This window comes from Emys orbicularis, chromosome 22, assembly GCF_028017835.1.
Source record: "Emys orbicularis isolate rEmyOrb1 chromosome 22, rEmyOrb1.hap1, whole genome shotgun sequence".
Taxonomy (NCBI): domain Eukaryota; kingdom Metazoa; phylum Chordata; order Testudines; family Emydidae; genus Emys; species Emys orbicularis.
This window is the reverse complement of record NC_088704.1, coordinates 5,569,505-5,592,979: the sequence shown is the minus strand read 5'-3', so window position 1 is coordinate 5,592,979 and position 23,475 is coordinate 5,569,505. Positions and strand designations below refer to the sequence as shown.

The following is a 23,475-nucleotide window of genomic DNA, read 5'->3' as shown; positions in this document are numbered from 1 at the left end:
TTTGAGTTCCCACCACCTGCTGGGCATGGCAGTGACCAGAATGGAAGACTAAATATATGGTGCTGGCTGCACACATGTGGCAGGGAAGCAGGTAACGGAGGAATGTGCCAGCCCCAGCTTGAACCTGGAGTTGTCATTACAGACTTCAAAACCCCTGGAAGCAGCATTTGTCTCCACTGACCCTAAACTGAAAGGAAAGTCAAACTGTCCCTTCCAAAAGCCGCTGTGATAAGAGGATTGCTGCTGCCAAATGCTACATCGTTAAGAGGGTAACTGCCAAGGAGGGTTGCTGCAATCTGAGCAGACAGGGGCCACAGGGGACTGGAGTCCATGAAGGCCACTACAATCAGAAGGATGCGTATTCACCTGAGCCCACTTCACTCAGAAGGGGTCGCTGCTGAAGCTGGTTTTGCCTTCTTGCGCTTTGTTTTGGAGGACGGTGTGGTGAAGTCAAGCGACTCAAGGCGGAAAGGACGTGGCTGGGGCATCTCCACAGTCTGTGAAGGAGAGACTGGTGCCACGCTGGAGGTGGTGTTGTTCAGGGGGGCGCTCAGCACAGGAGGGGAGTTATGCTGGGCTGTAGAGTAAAGGAACAGGACATACCGACATATTTGGTCTGTTACGACGCAGCAATGCTTTTCCAAGTTCCCAGCTGCATTCAAACCTTATCCATTCATTTTATTGAAGGCAGTCAGGAAATTTAGAGATTTTTGCATTTAATTTACTCATCTTAAGGAACTTCCAAACTGGAGTTGACCATTTCACTAGTTGGTTTTCTGAATATGCAATGTATCTAGTCAGATACTAATAACGGACAGTCCTGGAGAGTGAAACACCCCATGCCTAGTGGCTGAGCTTTCTCAGCGGACCGCCTCCACATTTGAGATTTGATGCCCACATCCCCTTGAAAGTGCATCACAGCCAGAGTTTAATGACTTCCATGGCACAATGCAAAGCTCATTTAGTTGGCTGAATTGTTGATTATGTCTCTGGTTTGTTCTGGCTTTCTGCTTATTCTCTGTAATTGAAGGGCCCAGCTGCCAGCGTGACAGGCACCTGAGACTAGGGGTGATAGGTTTCATTCACAGAAGAGGAAGTAACTGGATACATTTCTCCATGCTCCCTCATCAATGTGCCTCAATCCTGTGCTCATGGGACATTTCTGAAGGTAAAATGGGAGTGTGTGTAGTCCATCCAGTCTCTGCTAGCAAGGATGCCAATCAGCACCAACTGTGGTGGTGGGTTATATTATGCAGACAGCTCTTCACCAGGAATTAGACTGAAACCCCACAAAAATCTGTTTCACTCAGGCTACCACAGGGTGGTTATCTTTTGTTAGACCTATCTAGTCTACTTTGGAACCAGTGACCTGAAGATGAAAGGCTCTGTATCGGTTTAGCCACAGCTGCATTTATTTCTGTGTGCTGGCTCAGAAATGACCGCAGAGCTCTGCAGTTCAGTCCATTGTTCCAAAATTAATTGAAAAAAAAAAACAACCAAAACCCAAAACCAAAAAACAGAGGGCCTGATCGGCAAGAAACTCCCATTGAATGCACAGATGGGCCCATGCTGTACATTTTACAAAGCTTAGCTATCCCTAAAACAAATGGAGTCAGACACAGCAAGGGCACTTGTCACCAAGGACTAAGTCCATGGCAAATTTAAAAAGGAATCACTAGCACCACTGAATGACACACAGGCTTCTGCAGAACATCCAGCCCATAGTGCTTTATTCCCTGAAAAACTGGGATGAGTGGCAACCCTATGGAGGGACAAAAGACAGCACGTGTTGGTCAGGGTGACATGCTGAACGTGAATTACCTCCAAGCTACAAGCACTGGAAGCAAATCATTCAAATCACTACAGGGAGGTTTATCAACATCTGGTCTGCTAGAGCAACTCTAGGGAACCATTGTCAGAGGGGAAAATGGCAGTCACCACCAATAAAGGAATGGGTTGCATTGTCCAGTAAAAAGGCTATTTGACTGGGGAACAACAAATCCCTCCAGACTAACCTGCCAGGAATGGAACCCTCACTGGAGGAGATACCGGCACACGGAGGAAAGGAAAGGAGAGTGTTGGGATATTTACCAAGACTCTTCATAGGATCAGCACTGAGGATCTGGCTGGCTCGTTTGGACCGGAAATAGTTACTGGCAATATTCTCACTGTCACTCCTGCTCAGCATCAGTTTGTAGCGGTCTTCTTCCTGCTGGGATCACAAAACGCTGTGAGCAGCACTCCCCTCAGCTCCAGCTCTTAAGCAGCCAAGCACCACTCCATGGGCTAGGGCCAGAGACTTAGAGATAATATGAAGTGATCGAACATGTGATCCAACCTGGGCAACAGTAACACTGCAGAACACACATTCTTGGACATAATCTGGACAGGCATCGGGCTACATCCTGCCACCCCCTCCAATACCTGTAAGCAAAGTCCAAAATGTAATGATACAGGTGCAATTCTGCTACACTGGACGGGGTGGGGGGCAGGTCTCTATATGTGCTGCGCAGAATGGCTTTCTGGCAACTCTCTCTATGGCTGCAGCCAGTACATGGCCAGTAGGTTTGCAAACCATGCAAATCCACTGTCCAAAAGCCCTGCCAAGGGGACCTGTAGGGGCCACAGCAACTACTACAAGCAATTGGATTGGTCGCATTGACTAAGGTCTTGCATGAGTGGGAGGGGGAAATCAATTGAGCCATGAGGCAGGATTCATAATCCCCATAGAAGTTTGGGAATAAGCTTCCGTCCACACTTGCTGAACTAACCTAGTCCTAGGCCACTGTGCCCTGGGCAGAGGCCAAGCAAAGCAGGGAGTGTTTTTGTTGTTGTCAAAGGGGAGCTAAGATTACTCCTGGGGGAATTCTTCGCCCCAAAATTAAAAATTCTGCACACAATATTTGAAAATTCTGCAAAATTCTGCATATTTTATTTGTCAAAATAACACAATATAATCATGCCAGTTACAATTATTTTGGTAATTTATTTCAAAATATCTGTCAGCAAGTATGTCTGTAGCAATACAGACCAAAAAAAAAAATTCTGGTAATTTTTTATTGACAAATAGATTCCTTACTAGGCATATTAATACAGAACGTTGTGTAATTCATTTAAATTACACTACAGAACCGTATTTCTTGCACCTGTCAGAAGCAGTGGAAAGGCTTGGACGAGTCAGGGATTACGGAGGAGTTGAGGGAAAAGGAAGGAGCCTAGGAGTGACCCTGGAGGGTGATGAGTGTGAGTGGGAGGTTTTTTCTTTGGGGGTGGGATTGTTAGGGTGTTGGGAAGCCTCCCCCATGCAGACCCTGGCTGACCCCAAGCCTCTCCCATTCAGTCAGGCACGTCTGCCCCTGTCCCCGCACCCCTCATCCCCACGCCCCTCCCCCATCCCTAGGCTCAATGCGGTCACCCCACTAGCTCCTGAGCCCATGCTTCCGTCTGTCCCCCCCACTAGCCATTCTGAACCCGAATCTGTGACCCCCCCAGCAGCCCTGTGTGCCCCACTCTGTCTAACCTGGCTCCACGGGCAGGTGCTGTGATGAACTCTATTCTGGGGGGAATTCTGCAGCACTGAGCATAGAGTTTTGTATTTTTCTGCGTAAAACACATTTTGCCTAAGAAGTGCTGCAGTTCTACCTTTTTCCCCACCAGAGGCCGCTGTGGCGCTAGAACAGCCGGCATGAACGCAGCCGGAAGTTCTGGCACCACAGCGGCCTCTGGTGGGTAAAAGGTGGAACTGCAGCACTTCTTGGGCAGAATGTTTTTTATGCTGGAAAATACAAAATTATGCGAGACTGATGAACTTTGCGCGTCCGCAGATGCGCAGAATTCCCCCAGGAGTAAGAATCTGATACCACCAATTAACTGGAACTTGAGCCCAGCTCCGCACAGAGAACAGCCAATGCACTATCCTTCTAGTCTTGGAACTGCTCTAGGGCTGTGTTGTGTACCATTCTGGCCTGGGTTGTCTCTCCTCTTCAGGGGCTGGACTCCCAGCATTCCCAGGCCCTGCTGGCCAGGGTCCTACACTCCACTGACTGGCCACTGGACTGTGAGGCCAGCTCACTGCTTCACTATTTACTCCGCTTTACACACACCTCTGAGGCCCTGCCAGCCTCATTCTAATGCCAGTGGTGGCTGGGTATGAGTCCCTCTGGAGACACTCAGCCCTCTGCCTATTTCCTCCAGAAGGAAGAGCTGTGTAGCAACATAGCCCCTTCTCAGAAGGCTCCCTCAGGGTCCCAGGAGGAGAGTGCAGCTTACCATCAGCAGCTCTCCGTTCTCGCCTGAGGAGCTCTTCCTGGCTGGCTTAGTCTGTGGCAGTGATGGAACTGCTATGAGAGAACAAAGGCATTACTTAAAGGACCAGCGGCACTGAATCAGTTCCTGCTTTTCCTGACCGTCCCCCTTGTTCCCCACTGCTGCTTACAGACACCCCAGATCACTGTTTACTGAGCCATAGGGGGCTTAGAAGGACCCTCACACTACACTTTTTATGCACCTACCAATAAGAATGGTCATACTGGGTCCCAGTATCCTGTCTTCCGACAGTGGCCAATGCCAGGTGCTTCAGAGGGAATGAACAGAACAGGTAATCATCAAGTGATCCCTCCCCTGTCGTCCACTCCCAGCTTCTGGCAAACACAGGCTGGGGACACCAACCCTGCCCTTCCTGGCTGAGACCCATTGATGGACCTATCCTCCATGAATTCATCTAGTTCTTTTTTGAACCCTGTTTAGTCTTGGCCTTCACAACATCCTCTGGCAATGAGTTCCACAGATCAACAGTGCTTTGTGTGAAGAAATACTTCCTTTTGTTTCTTTTAAACTTGCTGCCTATTAATTTCATTTGGTGACCTCTAGTTCTTGTGTTATGAGAAACAGTAAATAACACTTCCTTATTTACTTTCTCCACACCAGTCATGATTTTATAGACCTCTATCATATCCCCCTTTAGTTGTCAGTTTTCCAAGCTGAAAAGTCCCAGTCTTATTAATCTCTCCTCATACAGAAGTTATTCCATACCCCCAATCATTTTTGTTGCCCTTTTCTGTACCCTTTCCAATTCCAATATATCTTTTTTGAGATGGGGCAACCAGATCTGCATGCAGTATTCAAGATGTGGATGTACCATGGATTTATATAGAGGCCATATGATATTTTCTGTCTTATTATCTATCCCTTTCCTAATGATCCCCAACATTCTGTTAAGCTTTTTTGACTGCCGCTGCACATTGAGTGGATGTTTTCAGAGAACTATCCACAATGACTCTAAGAACTTTCTTGAGTGGTAACAGCTAATTTAGACCCCATCATTTTATATGTATAATTAGGATTATGTTTTCCAATGTGCTTTGCATTTATCAACATTGAATTTCATCTGCCATTTTGTTGCCCAGTCACCCAGTTTTGTGAGATCCCTTTGTAACTCTTCGCAGTCTGCTTTGGACTTAACTATCTTGAATAGTTTTGTATCATCTGCAAATTTTGCCACCTCATTGTTTACCCCTTTTTCCAGATCATTTATGAATATGTTGAACAGTACTCATCCCAGTACTGACCCCTGGGGGACACCACTATTTACCTCTCTCCATTCTGAAAACTAACCATTTATTCTTACCCTTTATTTTCTATCTTTTAACCAGTTACTGATCCATTAGTAGGGCCCTACCAAATTCATGGCTATGAAAAACGCGTCACAGACCATGAAATCTGGTCTTTTGTGCTCTTTTACTTTATACTATACAGATTTCATGGGGGAAACCAGCATTTCCCAAATTGGGGGGCCTGACCCAAAGGGAGTTGCGGGGGGGTCACAACGTTATTGTAGGGGGGTTGTGATATTGCCACCCTTACTTCTGCGCTGCCTTCGGAGCTGGGGAGCCGGAGAGCGGGGGCTGTGGGCCGAGGGCCCAGCTCTGCAAGCAGCAGTGCAGAAGTAAGGGTGGCAACACCATACCATGCCATCCTTATTTCTGTGCTGCTGCTGGCGGCGGCTCTGCCTTCAGAGCTGGGCTCCTGGCCAGCAGCCTCCGCTCTCCAGCTCTGAAGGCAGTGCCACTGCCAGCAATAGCGCAGAAGTAAGGGTAGCACTAACGCAACAACAATACAATAACCTTGCGACCCCACCACAACTCCTTTTTGGGTCAGGAACCCTACAATTACAACACTGTGAAATTTCAGAGTTAAATAGCTGAAATAATGGAAATTTATGATTTTAAAAATCCTATGACCGTGAAATTGATCAAAATGGACTGTGAATTTGGGAGGGCCCTATCCACGAGAGGACCTTCCCTCTTATCCCATGACAGTTTACATTGCTTAAGAGCCTTTGGTGAGGGACCTTGTCAAAGGCTTTCTGAACATCTAAGTATACTGTATCCACTGGATCACCCTTGTCCACCTGCTTGTTGACCCCCTCACAGAATTCTAGTAGATTGGGGAGGCATGATTTCCCTTTACAAAAAAATGTTGACTCTTCCTCACCAGATTATGTTCATCTATGTGTCTGATAATTCTGTTCTTTACTATCGTTTCAGCCAATTTGCCCGGTACTGAAGTTAGATTTACCAGCCTGTAATTTCTGGATCACCTCTGGAGCCTTTTTAAAAATTTGGCATCACATTAGCTATCCTCCAGCCATTGGGTACAGAAGCTGATTTAAATGATAGGTTACATACCACAGTACAACTACATATGGGGCCTGCAGGTCTGTGCAGTGAATATTTCAACCTTGTAGGGAAAATGGTTCACCTATTGGGCTAAGGCAGCTAATACACAGAAGGGAATGAAATAAAAAACACAGGACTGGGGATCAGGGATCCTGGGTTCCAGCCCTCACTCTACTACAGACTCACTATGGCACATTGGGAAGTCATGTCCTGCTGTGCCTCAGTTTCCCCCCTTTTAAAACCAGTCTAATACCACCTACCTGATGAGGGTTTGTGAAGCCTAATTCATTAATCTCATAAAGTGCTTCAAGGTCCTTGAAGGAAAAGAATGGGGAGAAGGGCAACATTTTTATGTTAAGCACCAGTTACCAAATAACACTCCACTAAAGGCCCAGAGATGCTTATGATATTTAATCAGATATGGGTTATACTGTTGTGTGGTTTAACACAAGATTCCCTACTATCACTCAAATCAATGACATCCTGTTCAAAATAAATAGTCAGGAAGTCCCAACAAGAGATGCTTTGTCCTCATTTAGCTAGATCAGGGGTTGGCAATGTTTGGCACGCGGCTCGCCAGGGTAAGCACCCTGGCGGGCCGGGCCAGTTTATTTACCTGCTGACGTGGCAGGTTTGGCCGATCGCGGCCCCTACTGGCCGCAGTTCGCCGTCCCGGGCCAATGGGGGTGGCAGGAAGCCGCGGCCAGTACATCCCTCGCCCGTGCTGTTTCCCGCCGCCCCCATTGGCCCGGGAGGGCCAGTGGGAGCCGCGATTGGCCGAACCTGCCGCGTCAGCAGGTAAATAAACTGGCCCGGCCCGCCAGGGTGTTTACCCTGGAGAGCCGCGTGCCAAACATTGCTGACCCCTGAGCTAGATCATCATCCAGGCTCCCACAGAAAGATTACAGCCTATGCTGTACATGTGAGCCAAACTAAGGGTTTATAAGCGAATGCGATACACATGGCCATGCTAGTGAGCAGAGATAAGCTGCGTGGATGGGGAGTACAATGCAGATGCCTTTCTTACCTGCGGGAAGGCTGGTTTTTTGAATGACAAGCTCTGGGAGTTTCCAGCAGCCACTGTCCTCATCCCAGATGGACTCACATCTGATCTTATCTAGGTTGCTATAGTTACAGTCACGCCGTATGAGGGGCTGCACCTGATCCAGAAGCTGCTGAAAGAGCAAGCAATCCCGCTCCTGCCGGCGGATGGTGGCAAGATAATCAATCTTCTCCAACTCAAACTCTGACTGCAGGTCTTTGATTTCAGTCTCAGCAGCTCGCAGCTAGGTCACCAAAAGGAAAGGGTTAATTGTGATGAGAACAGAGAACTCTAGATGACTGGCACAACAAGAATGATTAGGGGAAGATATGAAGAGGGAAGAAAGATATGAGGAGAGTTTGAAAAGATTTGCACTGTTTACTTTAGAGAGGAGACTAATAAAGAGAGCGCATGATCTAAGTATACTTTATATGAATGGTTCAGAGAAAGTGGATTGGGAACTTCTATTCTCTCTGTCTCATAACTCAATAACAAGAGGACATTCAATGAAATTGAAAGGTGGCAAATTCAAAACTGGTAAAAGGAAACTCTTCTTCACACAATGTGCAATTAGAATGTGGAACTCATTGCCACATGAAGTTGTGGGAATAAATAACTTAGAATTTTGCTATGAGGGGCTGGAACTTATATGGACGTCAAGAATATTCAGAATTACACTAGCATATACTAAAAAAATGGGAAGAGATGTAAAACCCCAGGCTTCAAGTTTCAAGCAAATCTCTGACAAACTATTAGGGATTAGGATGAACTCCTCTAGGGGCAGATTCTTCCACATTTGCCTACACCAGGGTTTATTGCCCCTTCCCCTGAAGTATCTGGTGCTGCCCCCTATTGTAGACAGGTTACTGGACTAGATGGACATTGGGCCCCCTACCTAGAAGCCACTGCCAGGGGTGTGCTGGTCACTTTCGGGAGCTGCCCGAGGTAAACGCTGACCTCCTGATCTCCTCCTGCACCCCAGCCCCTTGCCTCAGCCTACAGTCTGTACCCTGCACCCAAACTCCCTCCCAGAGCCTGACTTCTCACCCCCTCCTGCACCCAAACTCCCTCCCAGAGCCTGCACCCACACCCCCTCCTGCACCCCAACCCCCAGCCCCAGTCTGGTGGAAGTGTGTGAGGATGGGGGAGAGTGAGCGACAGAGGGAGGGGGGATGGAGTGAGCAGGGGCGGGCTTTGGAGAAGGGGCATGACAGGGGCATGGTCTCAGGGAAGAAGCAGGGGACGGGGCAAGGGTCTTTCGGTTTGCGTGATTAGACAGTTGGCAACCCTACCGGGCAGGCAGGTGGAAACCCTGGCCGTGCTGGAAGAGTGCGCCCAGCAGCACAGCCGGCAGTTTGCTGGGCACCAGCCAGCGCAGGCACAGCACCACCCAAATGTCAGGCGGACCGTGTCCGCACGGGCGCGGCTTGTGCATGCTTGGGGGCCCATTGACTGTTCTGCCCTGGAGCCTGGAATTGCTGTCAGTGGGCCTGTGTGCACACATGTTTTTGGAGGCCCTTTGGTAGGTAAGCACTATATCTTTAAAGCTGCATGTTGTCAGAGGGTCTGGTTTTCAGAATGGCCTCACTTTGATGGGCACAATTTTGCATTTACAATTATTTTTGGGTGCAATTCGTACTGCTTATATGTCTTCTGATTCATAGCTATAATGAACCATAGTCAAATGAAGACAGATACCTAATTCCTTCAGCATCAAAAGCATGATTGTGATTGGAATAACAGAGACTTGGTGGGATAACTCACATGACTGGAATACTGTCATGGATGGAGATAAACTGGTCAGGAAGGACAGGCAGGGCAGAAAAGGTGGGGGAGTTGCATTGTATGTAAGAGAGGAGTATGACTGCTCAGAACTCCAGTATGAAACTGCAGAAAAACCTGAGAGTCTCTGGATTAAGTTTAGAAGTGTGAGCAACAAGGGTGATGTCGTGGTGGGAGTCTGCTATAGACCACCAGACCAGGGGGATGAGGTGGACGAGGCGTTCTTCCAGCAACTAACAGAAGTTACTAGATCACAGGCCCTGGTTCTCATGGGAGACTTAAATCACCCTGATATCTGCTGGGAGAGCAATACAGCGGTGTACAGACAATCCAGGAAGTTTTTGGAAAGTGTAGGGGACAATTTCCTGGTGCAAGTGCTGGAGGAACCAACTAGGGGCAGAGCTCTTCTTGACCTGCTGCTCACAAACCGGGAAGAATTAGTAGGGGAAGCAAAAGTGGATGGGAACCTGGGAGGCAGTGACCATGACATGGTCGAGTTCAGGATCCTGACACAAGGAAGAAAGGAGAGCAGCATAATACGGACCCTGGACTTCAGAAAAGCAGACTTTAACTCCCTCAGGGAACTGATGGGCAGGATCCCCTGGGAGAATATCATGAGGGGGAAAGGAGTCCAGGAGAGCTGGCTGTATTGTAAAGAATACTTATTGAGGTTGCAGGAACAAACCATCCCGGTGTGTAGAAAGAATAGTAAATATGGCAGGCGACCAGCTTGGCTTAACAGTGAAATCCTTGCTGATCTTAAACTCAAAAAAGAAGCTTACAAGAAGTGGAAGATTGGACAAATGATCAGGGAGGAGTATAAAAATATTGCTCAGGCATGAACGAGTGAAATCAGGAAGGCCAAATCACACTTGGAGTTGCAGCTAGCAAGAGATGTTAAGAGTAACAAGAAGGGTTTCTTCAGGTACGTTAGCAACAAGAAAAAAGTCAAGGAAAGTGTGGGCCCCTTACTGAATGAGGGAGGCAACCAAGTGACAGGAAAAAGCTCATGTACTCAATGTTTTTTTTGCCTCTGTCTTCACGAACAAGGTCAGCTCCCAGACTGCTGCACTTGGCAGCACAGCATGGGCAGGAGGTGACCAGCCCTCTGTGGAGAAAGAAGTGGTTCAGGACTATTTAGAAAAGCTGGACGAGCACAAATCCATGGGGCCTAATGCGCTGCATCCGAGGGTGCCAAAGGAGTTGGCGGATGTGATTGCAGAGCCATTGGCCATTATCTTTGAAAACTCATGGCGATCGGCGGAGGTCCCCGATGACTGGAAAAAGGCTAATGTAGTTCCCATCTTTAAAAAAGGGAAGGAGGAGGATCCGGGGAACTACAGGCCAGTCAGCCTCACCTCAGGCCCTGGAAAAATCATGGAGCAGGTCCTCAAGGGATCAATTCTGAAGCACTTAGAGGAAAGGAAAGAGATCAGGAACAGTCAGCATGGATTCACCAAGGGCACGTCATGCCTGACTAACCTAATTGCCTTCTATGAGGAGATAACTGGCTCTGTGGATGAGGGGAAAGCAGTGGATGTGTTATTCCTTGACTTTAGCAAAGTTTTTGATACGGTCTCCCACAGTATTCTTGCCAACAAGTTAAAGAAGTATGGGCTGGATGAATGGACTATAAGGTGGATAGAAAGCTGGCTAGATCGTCGGGCTCAACGGGTAGTGATCAATGGCTCCATGTCTAGTTGGCAGCCGGTTTCAAGCAGAGTGCCCCAAGGGTCAGTCCTGGGGCCGGTTTTGTTCAATATCTTCATTAATGATCTGGAGGATGGTGTGGACTGTACCCTCAGCAAGTTTGCAGATGACACTAAACTGGGAGGAGCGGTAGATATGCTGGAGGGTAGGGATAGGATACAGAGGGACCTAGACAAATTAGAGGATTGGGCCAAAAGAAATCTGATGAGGTTCAACAAGGACAAGTGCAGAGTCCTGCACTTAGGACGGAAGAATCCCATGCACTGCTACAGACTAGGGACCGAGTGGCTAGGCAGCAGTTCTTCAGAAAAGGACCTAGGGGTTACAGTGGACGAGAAGCTGGATATGAGTCAACAGTATGCCCTTGTTGCCAAGAAGGCTAATGGTATTTTGGGCTGTATAAGTAGGGGCATTGCCAGCAGATCGAGGGACGTGATCATTCCCCTCTATTCAACATTGGTGAGGCCTCATCTGGTGTACTGTGTCCAGTTTTGGGCCCCACACTACAAGGAGGATGTGGAAAAATTGGAAAGTGTCCAGCGGAGGGCAACAAAAATGATTAGGGGGCTGGAGCCAGGGGCGACTCTATGTATTTTGCCGCCCCAAGCACGGCAGTCAGGCAGCTTTCAGCGGCACGCCTGCGGGAGGTCCGCCAGTCCCGCGCCTTCGGCGTACCCGCCGCCAAATTGCCACCGAAACCGTGGGACTGGCGGACCTCCTGCAGGCATGCCACCGAAGGGAGCCTGACTGCCGCCCTCACGGCGACCGGCAGGCCGCCCCCTGCGGCTTGCCACCCCAGGCACGTGCTTGGTGCGTGGGTGCCTGGAGCCGCCCCTGGCTGGAGCACATGACTTATGAGGAGAGGCTGAGGGAACTGGGATTGTTTAGTCTATAGAAGAGAAGAATGAGGGGGGTTTGATAGTTGCTTTCAACTACCTGAAAGGGGGTTCCAAAGAGGATGGATCTAGACTGTTCTCAGTGGTACCAGATGACAGAACAAGGAGTAATGGTCTTAAGTTGCAGTGGGGGAGGTTTAGGTTGGATATTAGGAAAAAACTTTTCCACTAGGAGGGTGGTGAAGCACTGGAATGGGTTACCAAGGGAGGTGGTGGAATCTCCTTCCTTAGAGGTTTTTAAGGTCAGGCTTGACAAAGCCCTGGCTGGGATGATTTAGTTGGGGATTGGTCCTGCTTTGAGCAGGGGGTTGGACTAGATACCTCCTGAGGTCCCTTCCAACCCTGATATTCTGTGATTCTATGTGCCCCCCCACTTCAGTTGTGCCAATGTAAGAAGCTGTGCCACTAGAGAGAATAATGTCTCTCTCTCTCTCTCTCACACACACGCGCACACAGCCAATTTATTAGTTTGCAGGTCAAAGCAGGACAAAGCAGGAGATGGGCAACAGCTCACCATGACCATTCTCAATGATCCCAAGTCCTGCCCATGTTATAGATATGTGTGAGTAACCGTACAAATCATAACAACACTTAACGCCTGGATAGCACTTTCCTCTGCAGCTCTCAAAGATCTTTACCAAGGTGAGTGAAAATCTTTCTTCTCAGTTACAGATGGGGAAACAATTTGCCCACGTGAGTCAACAGCAGAGCCAAGTAGAGAATTCAGCTCTCCTGAATCTCTGTCTGTTGTTCTATTCAGGCTGGCTCAAAGCATGGCATATATCGCTATCAAAAGTAGGCCACTTGATTTACAGCTTCTACTTTGTGTTATGTTGAGGTGGAATAACATAGTGGCAGTTTTGGGCTCTCCCCAAGCAAAAAAATCTTATTCTTACTTTTAGAAATTGTGAGGCTTTGATGTGAGTGAGGATAATTTAATATTTAAGATTATCAAGGGGCTAAAATAATCAAAATCCATGTCTAACATGTCTTGTCAGTTAACTAGGTTCAGTTTGAGAGACACGGAGATGCCAGAGTCATGCTGACTGGAGTGTCTCATTACTATAACAAAAGGATGAAGGTGAAGGAGGAAAGGCGGATGAGGGGATAGGGGGATAAGAGTAAGGGGCACCTCCAAGAGTAATCTCATGGATGCTCCCCAAATCTTAGCTCTATACAAGAGTTAATTGCTTCTTAGGGGTTACCTTCTTCTGCATCTTCTCCAGCAGCTTGCTCTTGGCTCGCACCTCCTCTTGGATGGAGTCATAGACATTGAGCAGGACCCAGTCACTGCTGTCCTCATCAATTTTCTGCAGAGCTGCCACCAGTTGCTTTTTCCGTTCATCTGCATATTTTTTCCGACATTTGTGCTTTTCCTTCAGGTCCTTGTTTTTGGCCTGTTCTCCTCCAACCACCTGTTGTTCCAGCATGTGCAGCCTGGAAGAGTTGGACACATTTCTTAGATCTGTAGCATAAAGGAACATCTGCACATATGCAAATGATACACTTCCATGGCAACTGCCTAGAGACATTTTAAAAGAGACAATAAACAGACAGTGATTTCTGTTGAAGTGAGTATTCAGATTTGTTGATTTAAGAGGTGAGTGACGATGGGGAGCCTCTGTTTTAAGATTTACTTTGTGTTGTGATGTTCACCAAAGCATGAGCTCAGTGTATGTATCTTTACATACATCCTGAATGTATTCACCATTAGGTATATCTAGAAATCTTGACATTTATGGCCCTGTATTTATGAAGTAAAAGAGATTTTTTTTTAAATTAACATCCTAATCCTTATTCTTTGTTTTGAAACCTGCTGTTTAGCCCCAAGACTGATACAGCATTAGGATACAGACCATCCCAACATCGTTTGTAATTTATTTTCAGTGGGTGGGCTGAAGCAGATGTAGTAAAGGGAGCAATTTCCATACGCAGGGGCTGCCACATCAAAGACTTGGTCTCTTGCTGACCTCAGGTCAATAGTGAAGCCCCTGAAAGGCAGGGAAATATCTGCCATGACGATAAGACAAATGCCCTTCTGTGAATCACACAACAAATTGATGCCCATGCATCATGAGGGAATAGGTACCTGCACTGAATTACTGAATATTTTGTGCACAGGAGGAAAAAAAACCTGTTCCCCTAACAACCCTTCAACAGGTCATTTAAGGTGATCGCCCCCTTGGGAATGTTAATATTTTTACTACAATCCCTTGCCTCTGCTGAGGATTTGAGACATTGGTTGCCAACCCCTCGTGTAATTGCACTGGTGTAGAGAGGGTAAACTGCTCTAAGTCACTCTTCACAATGGTGGAGCTTATCCTGGTTGAACCTGGCGTAAGCTGTACCTTACAGCCATTCACTTTTTCTACACAGGGGTTTGCACTGCTACTGCTCTATCAGAGGCTGGCCAATGGGGGCCAATAAGGAGAGAATGCCAGAGTAGACATGACCTGTGATGATACTATCCTCTTAACTGTCTTTTCTTCGATCAGAGCATGCAAACCCATTCCTAAAGAACTCAGGTTTCCTCAAGAGGAAACTGGCTCTTTCTGCGCCACTGGACCTCCTGTCTCAATAGCTTGAGTTTGATATGAAACAATTTAGCCCTCAGCAGCTTTTGTTTAATGCCCAATTGAATCCTGCTTTGCTAAACAGTAGCAGATAGTCCGCAGACATCCTGAGCTGTAAAGTCTTTCCAAGGAGGCTTTGAAAATCCCATCTCCAAGGACCCCTGCCTTGCCTGATATACAAAGAACTTTGATGTTTAAGAATGTAATTGTAGGAGTGAGTTTCCTTTCCTTGTGTGTTAAGCAAACTAAGTTCTGCAAGGGAGTGTTGAGATTTGACACAATCAATCAGAATAATTTCTTTGGAGCTGTCTCAGCCTGTGATAAATAAAGGGGGGGCATAGCTCCCTTTGATAGACACCCAGTCAGCCAGTTAGCTGTAAAATCCCTCTTGGTAGCTGTTCTCTGCTTGCTTTACCTGTAAAGGGTTAACAAGCCCACAGGTAAAAGAAAAGGAGTGGGCACCCAACCAAAAGAGCCAATGGGAAGGCTAGAACTTTTTAAAATGAGAAAGAAACTTTCCCTTTGTCCGTTGTTCTCCGGAGAAGCAGGGGCAGAGCAGCAATGCTATAAGCAGGAATGCTGTGTAAGTTTTGAACCAGGTATGAAAAATTAGCTTCCATACCTAGAAGGAATCATTTGGATAGGGAACAGTTAGATAAATGCAATCAGGTTTATTCTTTATTTTGGCTTGTGGCTCTCCTCTGTGCTAACCCCAGATGCTTTTGTTTGCTTGTAACCTTTAAACTGAACCCTCAAGAAAGCTATTTTGGGTGCTTAATTTTTGGAATTGCTCTTTTAAAATCTAGCAAAAGCCTAAGTTCCAGATGTATTTTCTTTCTTTTTGTTTTTAATAAAACTCACCTTTTTTAAGAACAGGATTGGATTTTGTGTGTCCCTAAGAGGTTTGTGCCTGTTGTTTGATTACCTGGTAGCAACAGCTAATTTCCTTTGTTTTCTTTCTCAGCTCTTCCCCGGAGGGCTTGAGGGTACCCCACAGGGAGGATTTCCCAAGTCCTCCTTCCTGGGTTCAAAGGGGTTTTTTTTGCATTTGGGTGGTGGCAGCGTTTACCAAGCCAAGGTCAGAGAGAAGCTGCAACCTTGGGAATTTAATACAAGCCTGGAGTGGCCAGTATTAATTTTTTAAGTCCTTGCGGGCTCCCACTTCCTGAGCTCGGAGTGACAGAATGGGGATTCAGCCTTGACACAGCCTAACAGGCAAATAGCTTATCATTTACAAATTGCACCCCCTTGTATATTTTAATAGCCTGTTTGAGCCTCAGAGATGCCCAACAGAGAAATGTGCAGTAGAGAAGCCCTTGGGAAACCTTCTGGAGAAGCAGTTACAGCAGAAGGCCATTTTCAGAATGAAGCAGCATTCAACACTTGAGAGTTTAATATAAGGGCACACAATTGCCTCAAAAACCAGTGGAACCCATGAAGAGTGAATCAGGATATAGTGAAACTCCACTAGTGGGGAATTGACAGCAAGTCCCATATTGTTTCAATGCGCTGTCATTCTGCTTAAAGGGACTTTCCTGTCAGGCCCTCTCCAGGGTAGAGTAAAAACTGTGCCATCTTCAAACTAGTTTGGACTCAAGATGGGCCAAAAGTTGAACCTTGAATCTGAAGCTCTTCATACTCCAAGGGTCAAGTTTGGGTTCAAGGCTCTGAACCTCATTCCACAGCAGATCCAAGCCAGAAGGGACCGATTTGCCAGTTCTCGTTCAGATGTGGTTCTTGCAAGAACAGCTGATTTCCATTTTCACTGTTTTGGGGCAAATATTTTACAGTAACAATAACCAACATATTTTTCAAGGTGAGTTTTATCACAGCAGACTGACAGCCCTAAAGAGGAAAGTCTCATTTATCGAGCTACACGATGGGCAGCAACAAGGCGAGATTCCTCCACACTCACCCCACCACCTTGGCTCCAATGCCCTGGAGGAACCCCCTCTGGGATTGAAAAAGGAGTTGTCTCCGTGGTCTGTTCAGTTCTAAACCTTACCAACAGCAAGTAGATAGAAATGCATCAGTTCAAAGATAGGCCTGCCAACAGCCCCAAGAAAGGAAAGACTTCAGAGTTAGGCAGCATTTGATCTGGTAACCCAGAAGCAAAACACTTGCTGTCCCATTTGCAATCTCCTCAAATGGCCTGTTCCCCAGTATTTCACTCTTATAATTTCTGTATTTTGGCAACATCTAATGTCAGATCTGCTGGCTCTTCATGTTTGAACAAGATTGGAACTTCCTTGTGGGGCAGGAGACACATCTTCTGTTTTGTACACATTAAGCACACTGTCTGAGCTTAATAATAATAATACAGTGCAATAGTCTGGTTGTTTCTGTCTGTGCATGTCACATGCAATGCACAGAAGGCACTCTGCCGGATCAGAGGCACAGTTACTGACCTGGCAAGCACTTGCTGCTGGTCCACAGCCACTGGAAGCTCCTCGGCAGCAATGGCCACTTCTGCTCCAGGACTCTCTCTGGTCACACTCCCGACATACTGGGCTATCTGAGGCTCTGCTGTGTCCTGAGGGCAAAAGGCAACTAAAGACAGCTGTTCTGAAAACATGCAGCATGTGTACTGAGACACACGATGAAGCAGGAAGCTGTCCCACTCTGGGGCTGCTCATGGACCAAAGAGTAAGGAATGTCATTTTGCTGCTTCCCCCTGCAGCACAAGCCACCAAAATTGTCACATTACCCTTAAGGATATAGTAAGCTCCTGCCCTAGTAGTGTTGCTGTGCACTGTTAAACAGCTGCCACATTCCACCCCAGAAGCAGCTGCACTGTGGCTAGATAAATACGCTCTTTGATGAGTATCCATGAACCTCACAGACACAGGGGATAGGCAGCTAGATTTGTTCCATTTGTCTGATAAAGAGCATTGGGTGATAGGTACCTTGGTGGACACCTGCTCTGTTTCTGTGACGGCGACAACAGGGCCTGGAGACAAAGGTGCCTGGTCAGGGAGAGTTTCAACCCTCAGGACAGCATCTGGAGAATACAAGAAAAAATACCCAGAACTCTTAGCTACAAGCTCTGCACCACTAGAGCATCACTCTATGAAAATATCACCCAAAATTTGCACCAACCACGTCTGTTAGCAAAACAGCTGCCAATTGCCACCCCACCCTGTTTGGGGAAAACCATGGGAGACCCAGCGAGCATCCTCCATGAATACAGTAGTTTTCACAATGGATGGTAAAACTCTGGAGGTTCACATGAGAATGCTCAGTCTGTCTCTGAGGGTGGGGGCTTATGGTCAAAGAAAAATCACCATTTTGTGTTAGAAAATGTCTGAGCCAACTATTGAGAACACAGGTAATAGAACTACTATGGATTATCAGCCCTTTGGGGCACAGACCATCTTTCTGGTCTGTGTTCGTTCAGTAATTAGCTCAACTGGCTCCTAGGCAGCACTGCAAAACAAATCAGGATAATACTATAGCATGGCTGGCAGCAAGTCACAATTGTCTCAGGTATCCCCAAACTTTGCCTAGTTGACAAGCCATATTGGCTACTCACTAGGCATTGAAGGGGCACACCTAATTCACATATAATGGATAAGTGTGAAACTATCACCCTCGTATCGTGCATAGAAGTGTGGCTTGTGCCAAGCCAACTGGCTTAAGGTACAGCAATGCATGATGGGGCCTGTCATCTCTGCAGTTCAAATCTTTTATTCAAGCTAAGTGCTGTTGTGGCCCAAGCTGCAAAGTTCTATTGTCTGCAGTTGCTAGTCCCCTGGTCTACATCCTCCCTGCTCTATGGTTCCCCCAAAAGCTAGCACTTCTCTAAATCTTCCCCGTTCCCACCTGCTTCCTTCCTGAGGTTTTCCTCCAGAGTGGACAGCTTGAGGTCGTAGGAAGTCCGCATGGTATTGATGTCCTCCTCAAGCCGGGCACGGGACTCTTGCTCGGCTTCATAGTCTGCCTTCAGCCGGGCCAGCTTCGCCTCATACTCCTGAAAGGCACAAGGGCACTGTGGACAGCCTGGCACGGCACATCCCCATGGTCTACTCCTGACCATCCCCACCCATTCTGGGCTGCTCGTCACTTCCCTAGCAATATACTAAATACAGAGCTGTATTCACAGCCATTTTCCACTCTACGATGTAAATGAACACAGCGGCTGCTCACAGGTGACTGGCAATTCTCCATTTATCCACAGGACAGGAATAGCTGACACAACAATGCCTCAACCCTGCCCTGGAGGGATCTCCTTTAAGAATGAGAGGGGAGTTCGCTCCCTCTAGCACTTTTCCCTCTGATCTCTCGGCCCAGTCGGAGTCCAGTCAGTGCTGATTCTGGAGGTGGATTATGAATTTGGACACCTGCATGTTAGGAAATGGACTAATATCCCAACCTGGATGATCAGCCATCAGGAAATGTACGGATAGCATTAAACACTTGACTGTCAATAAGACAGACAGAGAGAGAGAGAGAGAGTGTGTGTGTGTGTGTGTGTGTGTGTGTGTTTGTTTGTTTCCTCTCTCCAGCATATATCCAGGTTATGTGAGAGGTTTCAATGCATAATCTGAATTTTCTGATCCTTTCTGATGGTGGATTCTGTGAATCTTGACCCACACAGACAAGCTTGGACAAATCCAAAATTGCAATTAGATGGGAATTTTCCAGGCTAGATAAGTGCTGGTTCATAGGAAATCTAGAATTTAGGCTTCTGTGTATTTGAAATTGGTCATTATAATTTTTGGGGACAAATGAGGCAGCTTTGTGTCATACAAACCACATCCCAAATGCTATCAGATTGGAGCAAATTTTTGTCCCTCCCAATATGGCCAAATTAGAGCCACCAACAGAACCGAAAGGTTCTATATCTCATTAACGATCACCTAAGCAACCAGCAGCACTGAAGTCATTGGGAGTTTAGTCTAACTAAGGAGCAAGTAGGAGGCTCAGGATTTGGCCCAATAGTTGGTCAGATCGGATTCACTGAACCCCTTGCTGACAGGAGCTTCCACACTAGAATAGCAGGGAGTGCTGAAAGCTAAGGCACTTCTACAATGCAAATTGACCCATGCTGGGAACCCAGTTCCATCCCATCTCCAAAGCAAAATGAAACAATGTTGGGAAACAGTGGTATTGTAACATGGTCTCCAACAACACAGGTTTTGTCTATGGTACAAGACCAAAGATTGAGGTGCGTGGGCAGAGGTGTACCAAGAAGGTCACACAGTACCCCCTTGCGCTACAGTTGTGCTGAGGATTATAAAAGTGGACAACCCCCAGCAGGAAATAACTTGGGGGTCATGCTCCCTGGCTTACTTCTCTGATCAACTGCTTCTCTGCCTCGACATCTGGCTGGGGTTCAGGGAGGAGAGCTGGCTTCACTTCCAGCTGAGTAGTCTCAGCAGGTAACAGACCTAAGGAAAGGAGAAAGATTACTCACACATACAGCAGAGGATTGTCTACAGATCATTTGGCAACTAACCAACAGAAAGAGGCTAACAGATGATAGGGAATGTGTCAGCCTAGACATTCCTTTAAATTGTGCTAATAGGATACAGTCCATGCTGACAGAGAATGCTCTGTGCTGGGGCTGCACCTGAGAGACAGTCACTGCTGTGTGGAAGGACAGAGTTTTGAACAGCTTGGTTCCAGGTATGTAAAAGGCTGAAGATAATTCTAGTCTAGTCTAGATAGGTTCTTGCTATTATTTTCCAGGATGTAACTGAGGGCTACAATGGTATGATCTTTGCCTATGGCCAGACTGGCAGTGGGAAGTAGTTTAGAGCGTAGGACACTCTAAACCCTTCAACACAGAAAGGCATCGTTCCCTGGACACTGGATCACATTTCTGAGAGCAGTACAGGTCCGCAGTGATGTGAAAGGGCTATGGCAGTAAATGCAAGAGTGAGAGATGCTTGGAAGACAGTGCTAATTGGAGTCTTCCTGTCCCTGGTTTTCATCTAGCTATTCACTCAGGGAGGGATCATTCTCACCCCCATTTTACAGATGGGGATATTGAGGCACGCAAATGTTATGCAACTTGCCCTAGGTCAGAGAATTAGCATCAGAGCTGAGAACAGAACCTAAGAGTCCTGATGCCTCGTCCTCTGCTCTAACTGCTGGAGAATGCTGCCTCTTCACCCAAGCCTAAAGCTACAGGGACGCAGGCAAGATGTCTGGTTAAATGGAGCAGTGATCTTGTGGTTCTCAAGCTTCATAGCCCCTATGCAGCTCCCTTCCCTTACTTATCCTCAGAGAGAAAAGGCAGGAGTACCCATGTGATAGCAAAGGAAATGAGGCCACTTAATGTGGCCACCTAACATAACCTCAGGCCCAGGAGGGGAGGATCAACAGTCGGGAGGTGAAGGGGGCATGGACACTGCCTGCTCTCTTGAAGGCTGGTTCTGGCTGGGGCAGGGGAAGGGAAGAAAGGCCATGGAGTCTTAGCCCCTACATGAAAGGCTGCTCCTATCCAGGAGTATGGAGGATGGTTCCTAGAGACTGCTCCCCTCCCTAAAGTATCCCCCCATCTGAAAACAGACTACTCTCATCCTAACCCTAACCCTCCCACCCAACTCGAAGGCCAAAGCTGCTGGCGTTGGGCTGAAGAGAGCCTTCCCCAACAGGTAGAAGGGAGGTTGCGGAGAAATGCCAATGTGCACTCTATATATTTAAGGTGTAATTTTCTGGCCAATGATAAAGCAACTCTGGAGCAGTTCAAGGGCATTGTACCTGACAAGTGATTTGTGTTCATCTGTTCAGCCAAAATGGCCTTCAGCTTCCTGATCTCCTCCTGATACTCCCTCAGCAGAGCATCTTTGGGATCTTCATTGATACGGGGCTTGTTCTTGATGTTCTTTGCCCGGTTGGCATAGCGCAAAGTGCTGAGGCTCTCGTCGTAGTTGTTATCAGCAGGAGACAGGCAGGCCACCATGAGGGTCTTGGTGTTTCCTCCAAGGGAGTCCTGCAGCAACCGGGTCAGCTTGGAGTCTCGATAGGGGATGTGTTTGCACCTGCCATCTACCAGGGCTGAGATGACATTGCCCAGAGCTGAGAGAGAGAGGTTAATTTTGGTGGCTTCTTTGAGACGCTCCCCTGTGGCTCCGGTTTTGGACTGCCTCTCGCTTCCAGCCAGATCCACCAGGTTGAGTTTTGCAGCCCTTAGGTGATCCTGCCCTCTCTCATCTGCAAGAAAACAATGTGGGATCGGGTTCTTTTAAGAAGAAGCAACTTCACCAGACAAGGACCAGGCCTCTTGCCCTTAGGCATCACATTTCAATTTGAGCCCTAGACTTTGTATACACATAGGCCCTGATTCAGCGGAGCACATATACATATGCATAACTTCTAACACAGGCTTGAGTCCCATTGAAATCATGTGCTTACCTATTTTGCTGAATCAGGGCCTTGGTTCCCAGAATACACAGCAAAACTTCTTGAACTGCTTTAGGTTCTGACCCCATGAGCACTCTCAACACCCATAGGCTTCAGTGGAAGATGAGGGTACACAGAATTTTGCAGAAGATACTCGGCACCGTGCAGGATTGGGACTCTTACCTTGTACAGGTTCTTTCATACAAACTATGTCCCTCAGGATGTTTCCTGGAGTTAAATGACAAATGCCAGGCAGGGAGAGAGAAATTAAAGGGGTGGAGATAAGGGAGAATGGAAATGAGAGTCAAGAATCAATGGGGTAGGAATTCAGCATGGCCAGAAGAAACACATGGGCAGTACAAGCAGCAGAGGATGTGAATGGCCAGAGAGAAGGATCCGTTCAAGTGGACTACCGTGAAAGGCTTGGGGGAACCAAGAAGCCTGGAAGCAATATTTAGTTCAATTTCCAGCCTACAGCTTCTCTCTAGGCCTGAATCAAAGCTGTCTCAGTGTATAGTGATGCTCATAGGTCTGCCTGTGATGTACAGACACAGGAAGTGCCCCTCCCCAGGGAAACAAACACTATCAAGACGTCACCATGTGGGTTCCTGGCATCCCAAGAGGGGCTGCACACACTCTCCAAGGTTCAGGTTTTACTGCTTAGAAGCTGGTGAAATGACTCAGCAGGAGGAGAGACGGGCACTGTCAACGTCTGCTCCTCCTCAAGGGACAATGGGGAATATAAACAGAAAACAAGAAAACTCCCCAGATTGGGATTCAGCCCACCCTGAGCCTGGGTGAGGAGCCTGACCTTCCTAAAAGGATTCTGCCCCCTTTGCCTCCTAAGCAACCAATTTACAGCTCTCCCTGAGTACCACTGCATGAGGAAGCCAAGAGCTAAGCTGAAGTTAACACCTTGTTTACCAGGGACCAGGAAGTGACCCTCCCCTCTGTAACATTTCCTTCCTGCCTTTCACCCCACAATAATGCTAAGTGTAATGGGCTCAGGAAGGAATTCCCCCCATGCCCATGTATTCTGGGTTTGTTTGTTTTTTGAGGGGGGATCGCCTTCCTCTAAAGCTTCAGCAGCAATGTCCATGGCTAGAGGTGGGACAGTGAACAGGGTGGGACAGGGCTCTGAGGTGACTGTGACGTTGCACTCCATATGATTTTATGAAAATATGCTAATGAGTGTGAATATAATGTAGCTGGAATATGCTTCATGCAAAAGGTCTCTTGTAAGGTATCATTACAAAGCTTACAATCTACTGAGTGTGGTCATCCAATTTGTATAAATGTATCATTCTTGTATCTGAAACTAGAAATATGAAACATAACTCTGAAGTCCTATTGTAATTATGCAAACTGTGGGTCATTAATGGTGGTTTGAAATCTTGATGGCTCCCATCAACTAGGACAATTGGTTGTAAATAGCTCTGTTTACT

At 47.2% G+C, this 23,475-nt stretch overlaps 1 protein-coding gene across 1 annotated transcript in view; it reads right to left on the bottom strand.

The window, feature by feature from the left end:
- Window positions 1-381: 381 nt before the first annotated feature.
- The window catches only part of LOC135893512 (kinesin-like protein KIF17), a 40,375-nt gene continuing 17,281 nt past the window's right edge, over window positions 382-23,475 (bottom strand). Inside the window, 11 exon segments of the mRNA XM_065421345.1 lie at window positions 382-416; window positions 419-577; window positions 2,092-2,212; window positions 4,270-4,340; window positions 7,705-7,963; window positions 13,313-13,544; window positions 17,089-17,213; window positions 17,587-17,681; window positions 18,503-18,650; window positions 19,973-20,070; window positions 21,389-21,841. Coding sequence (XP_065277417.1) covers window positions 382-416; window positions 419-577; window positions 2,092-2,212; window positions 4,270-4,340; window positions 7,705-7,963; window positions 13,313-13,544; window positions 17,089-17,213; window positions 17,587-17,681; window positions 18,503-18,650; window positions 19,973-20,070; window positions 21,389-21,841 — 1,796 coding nt within the window.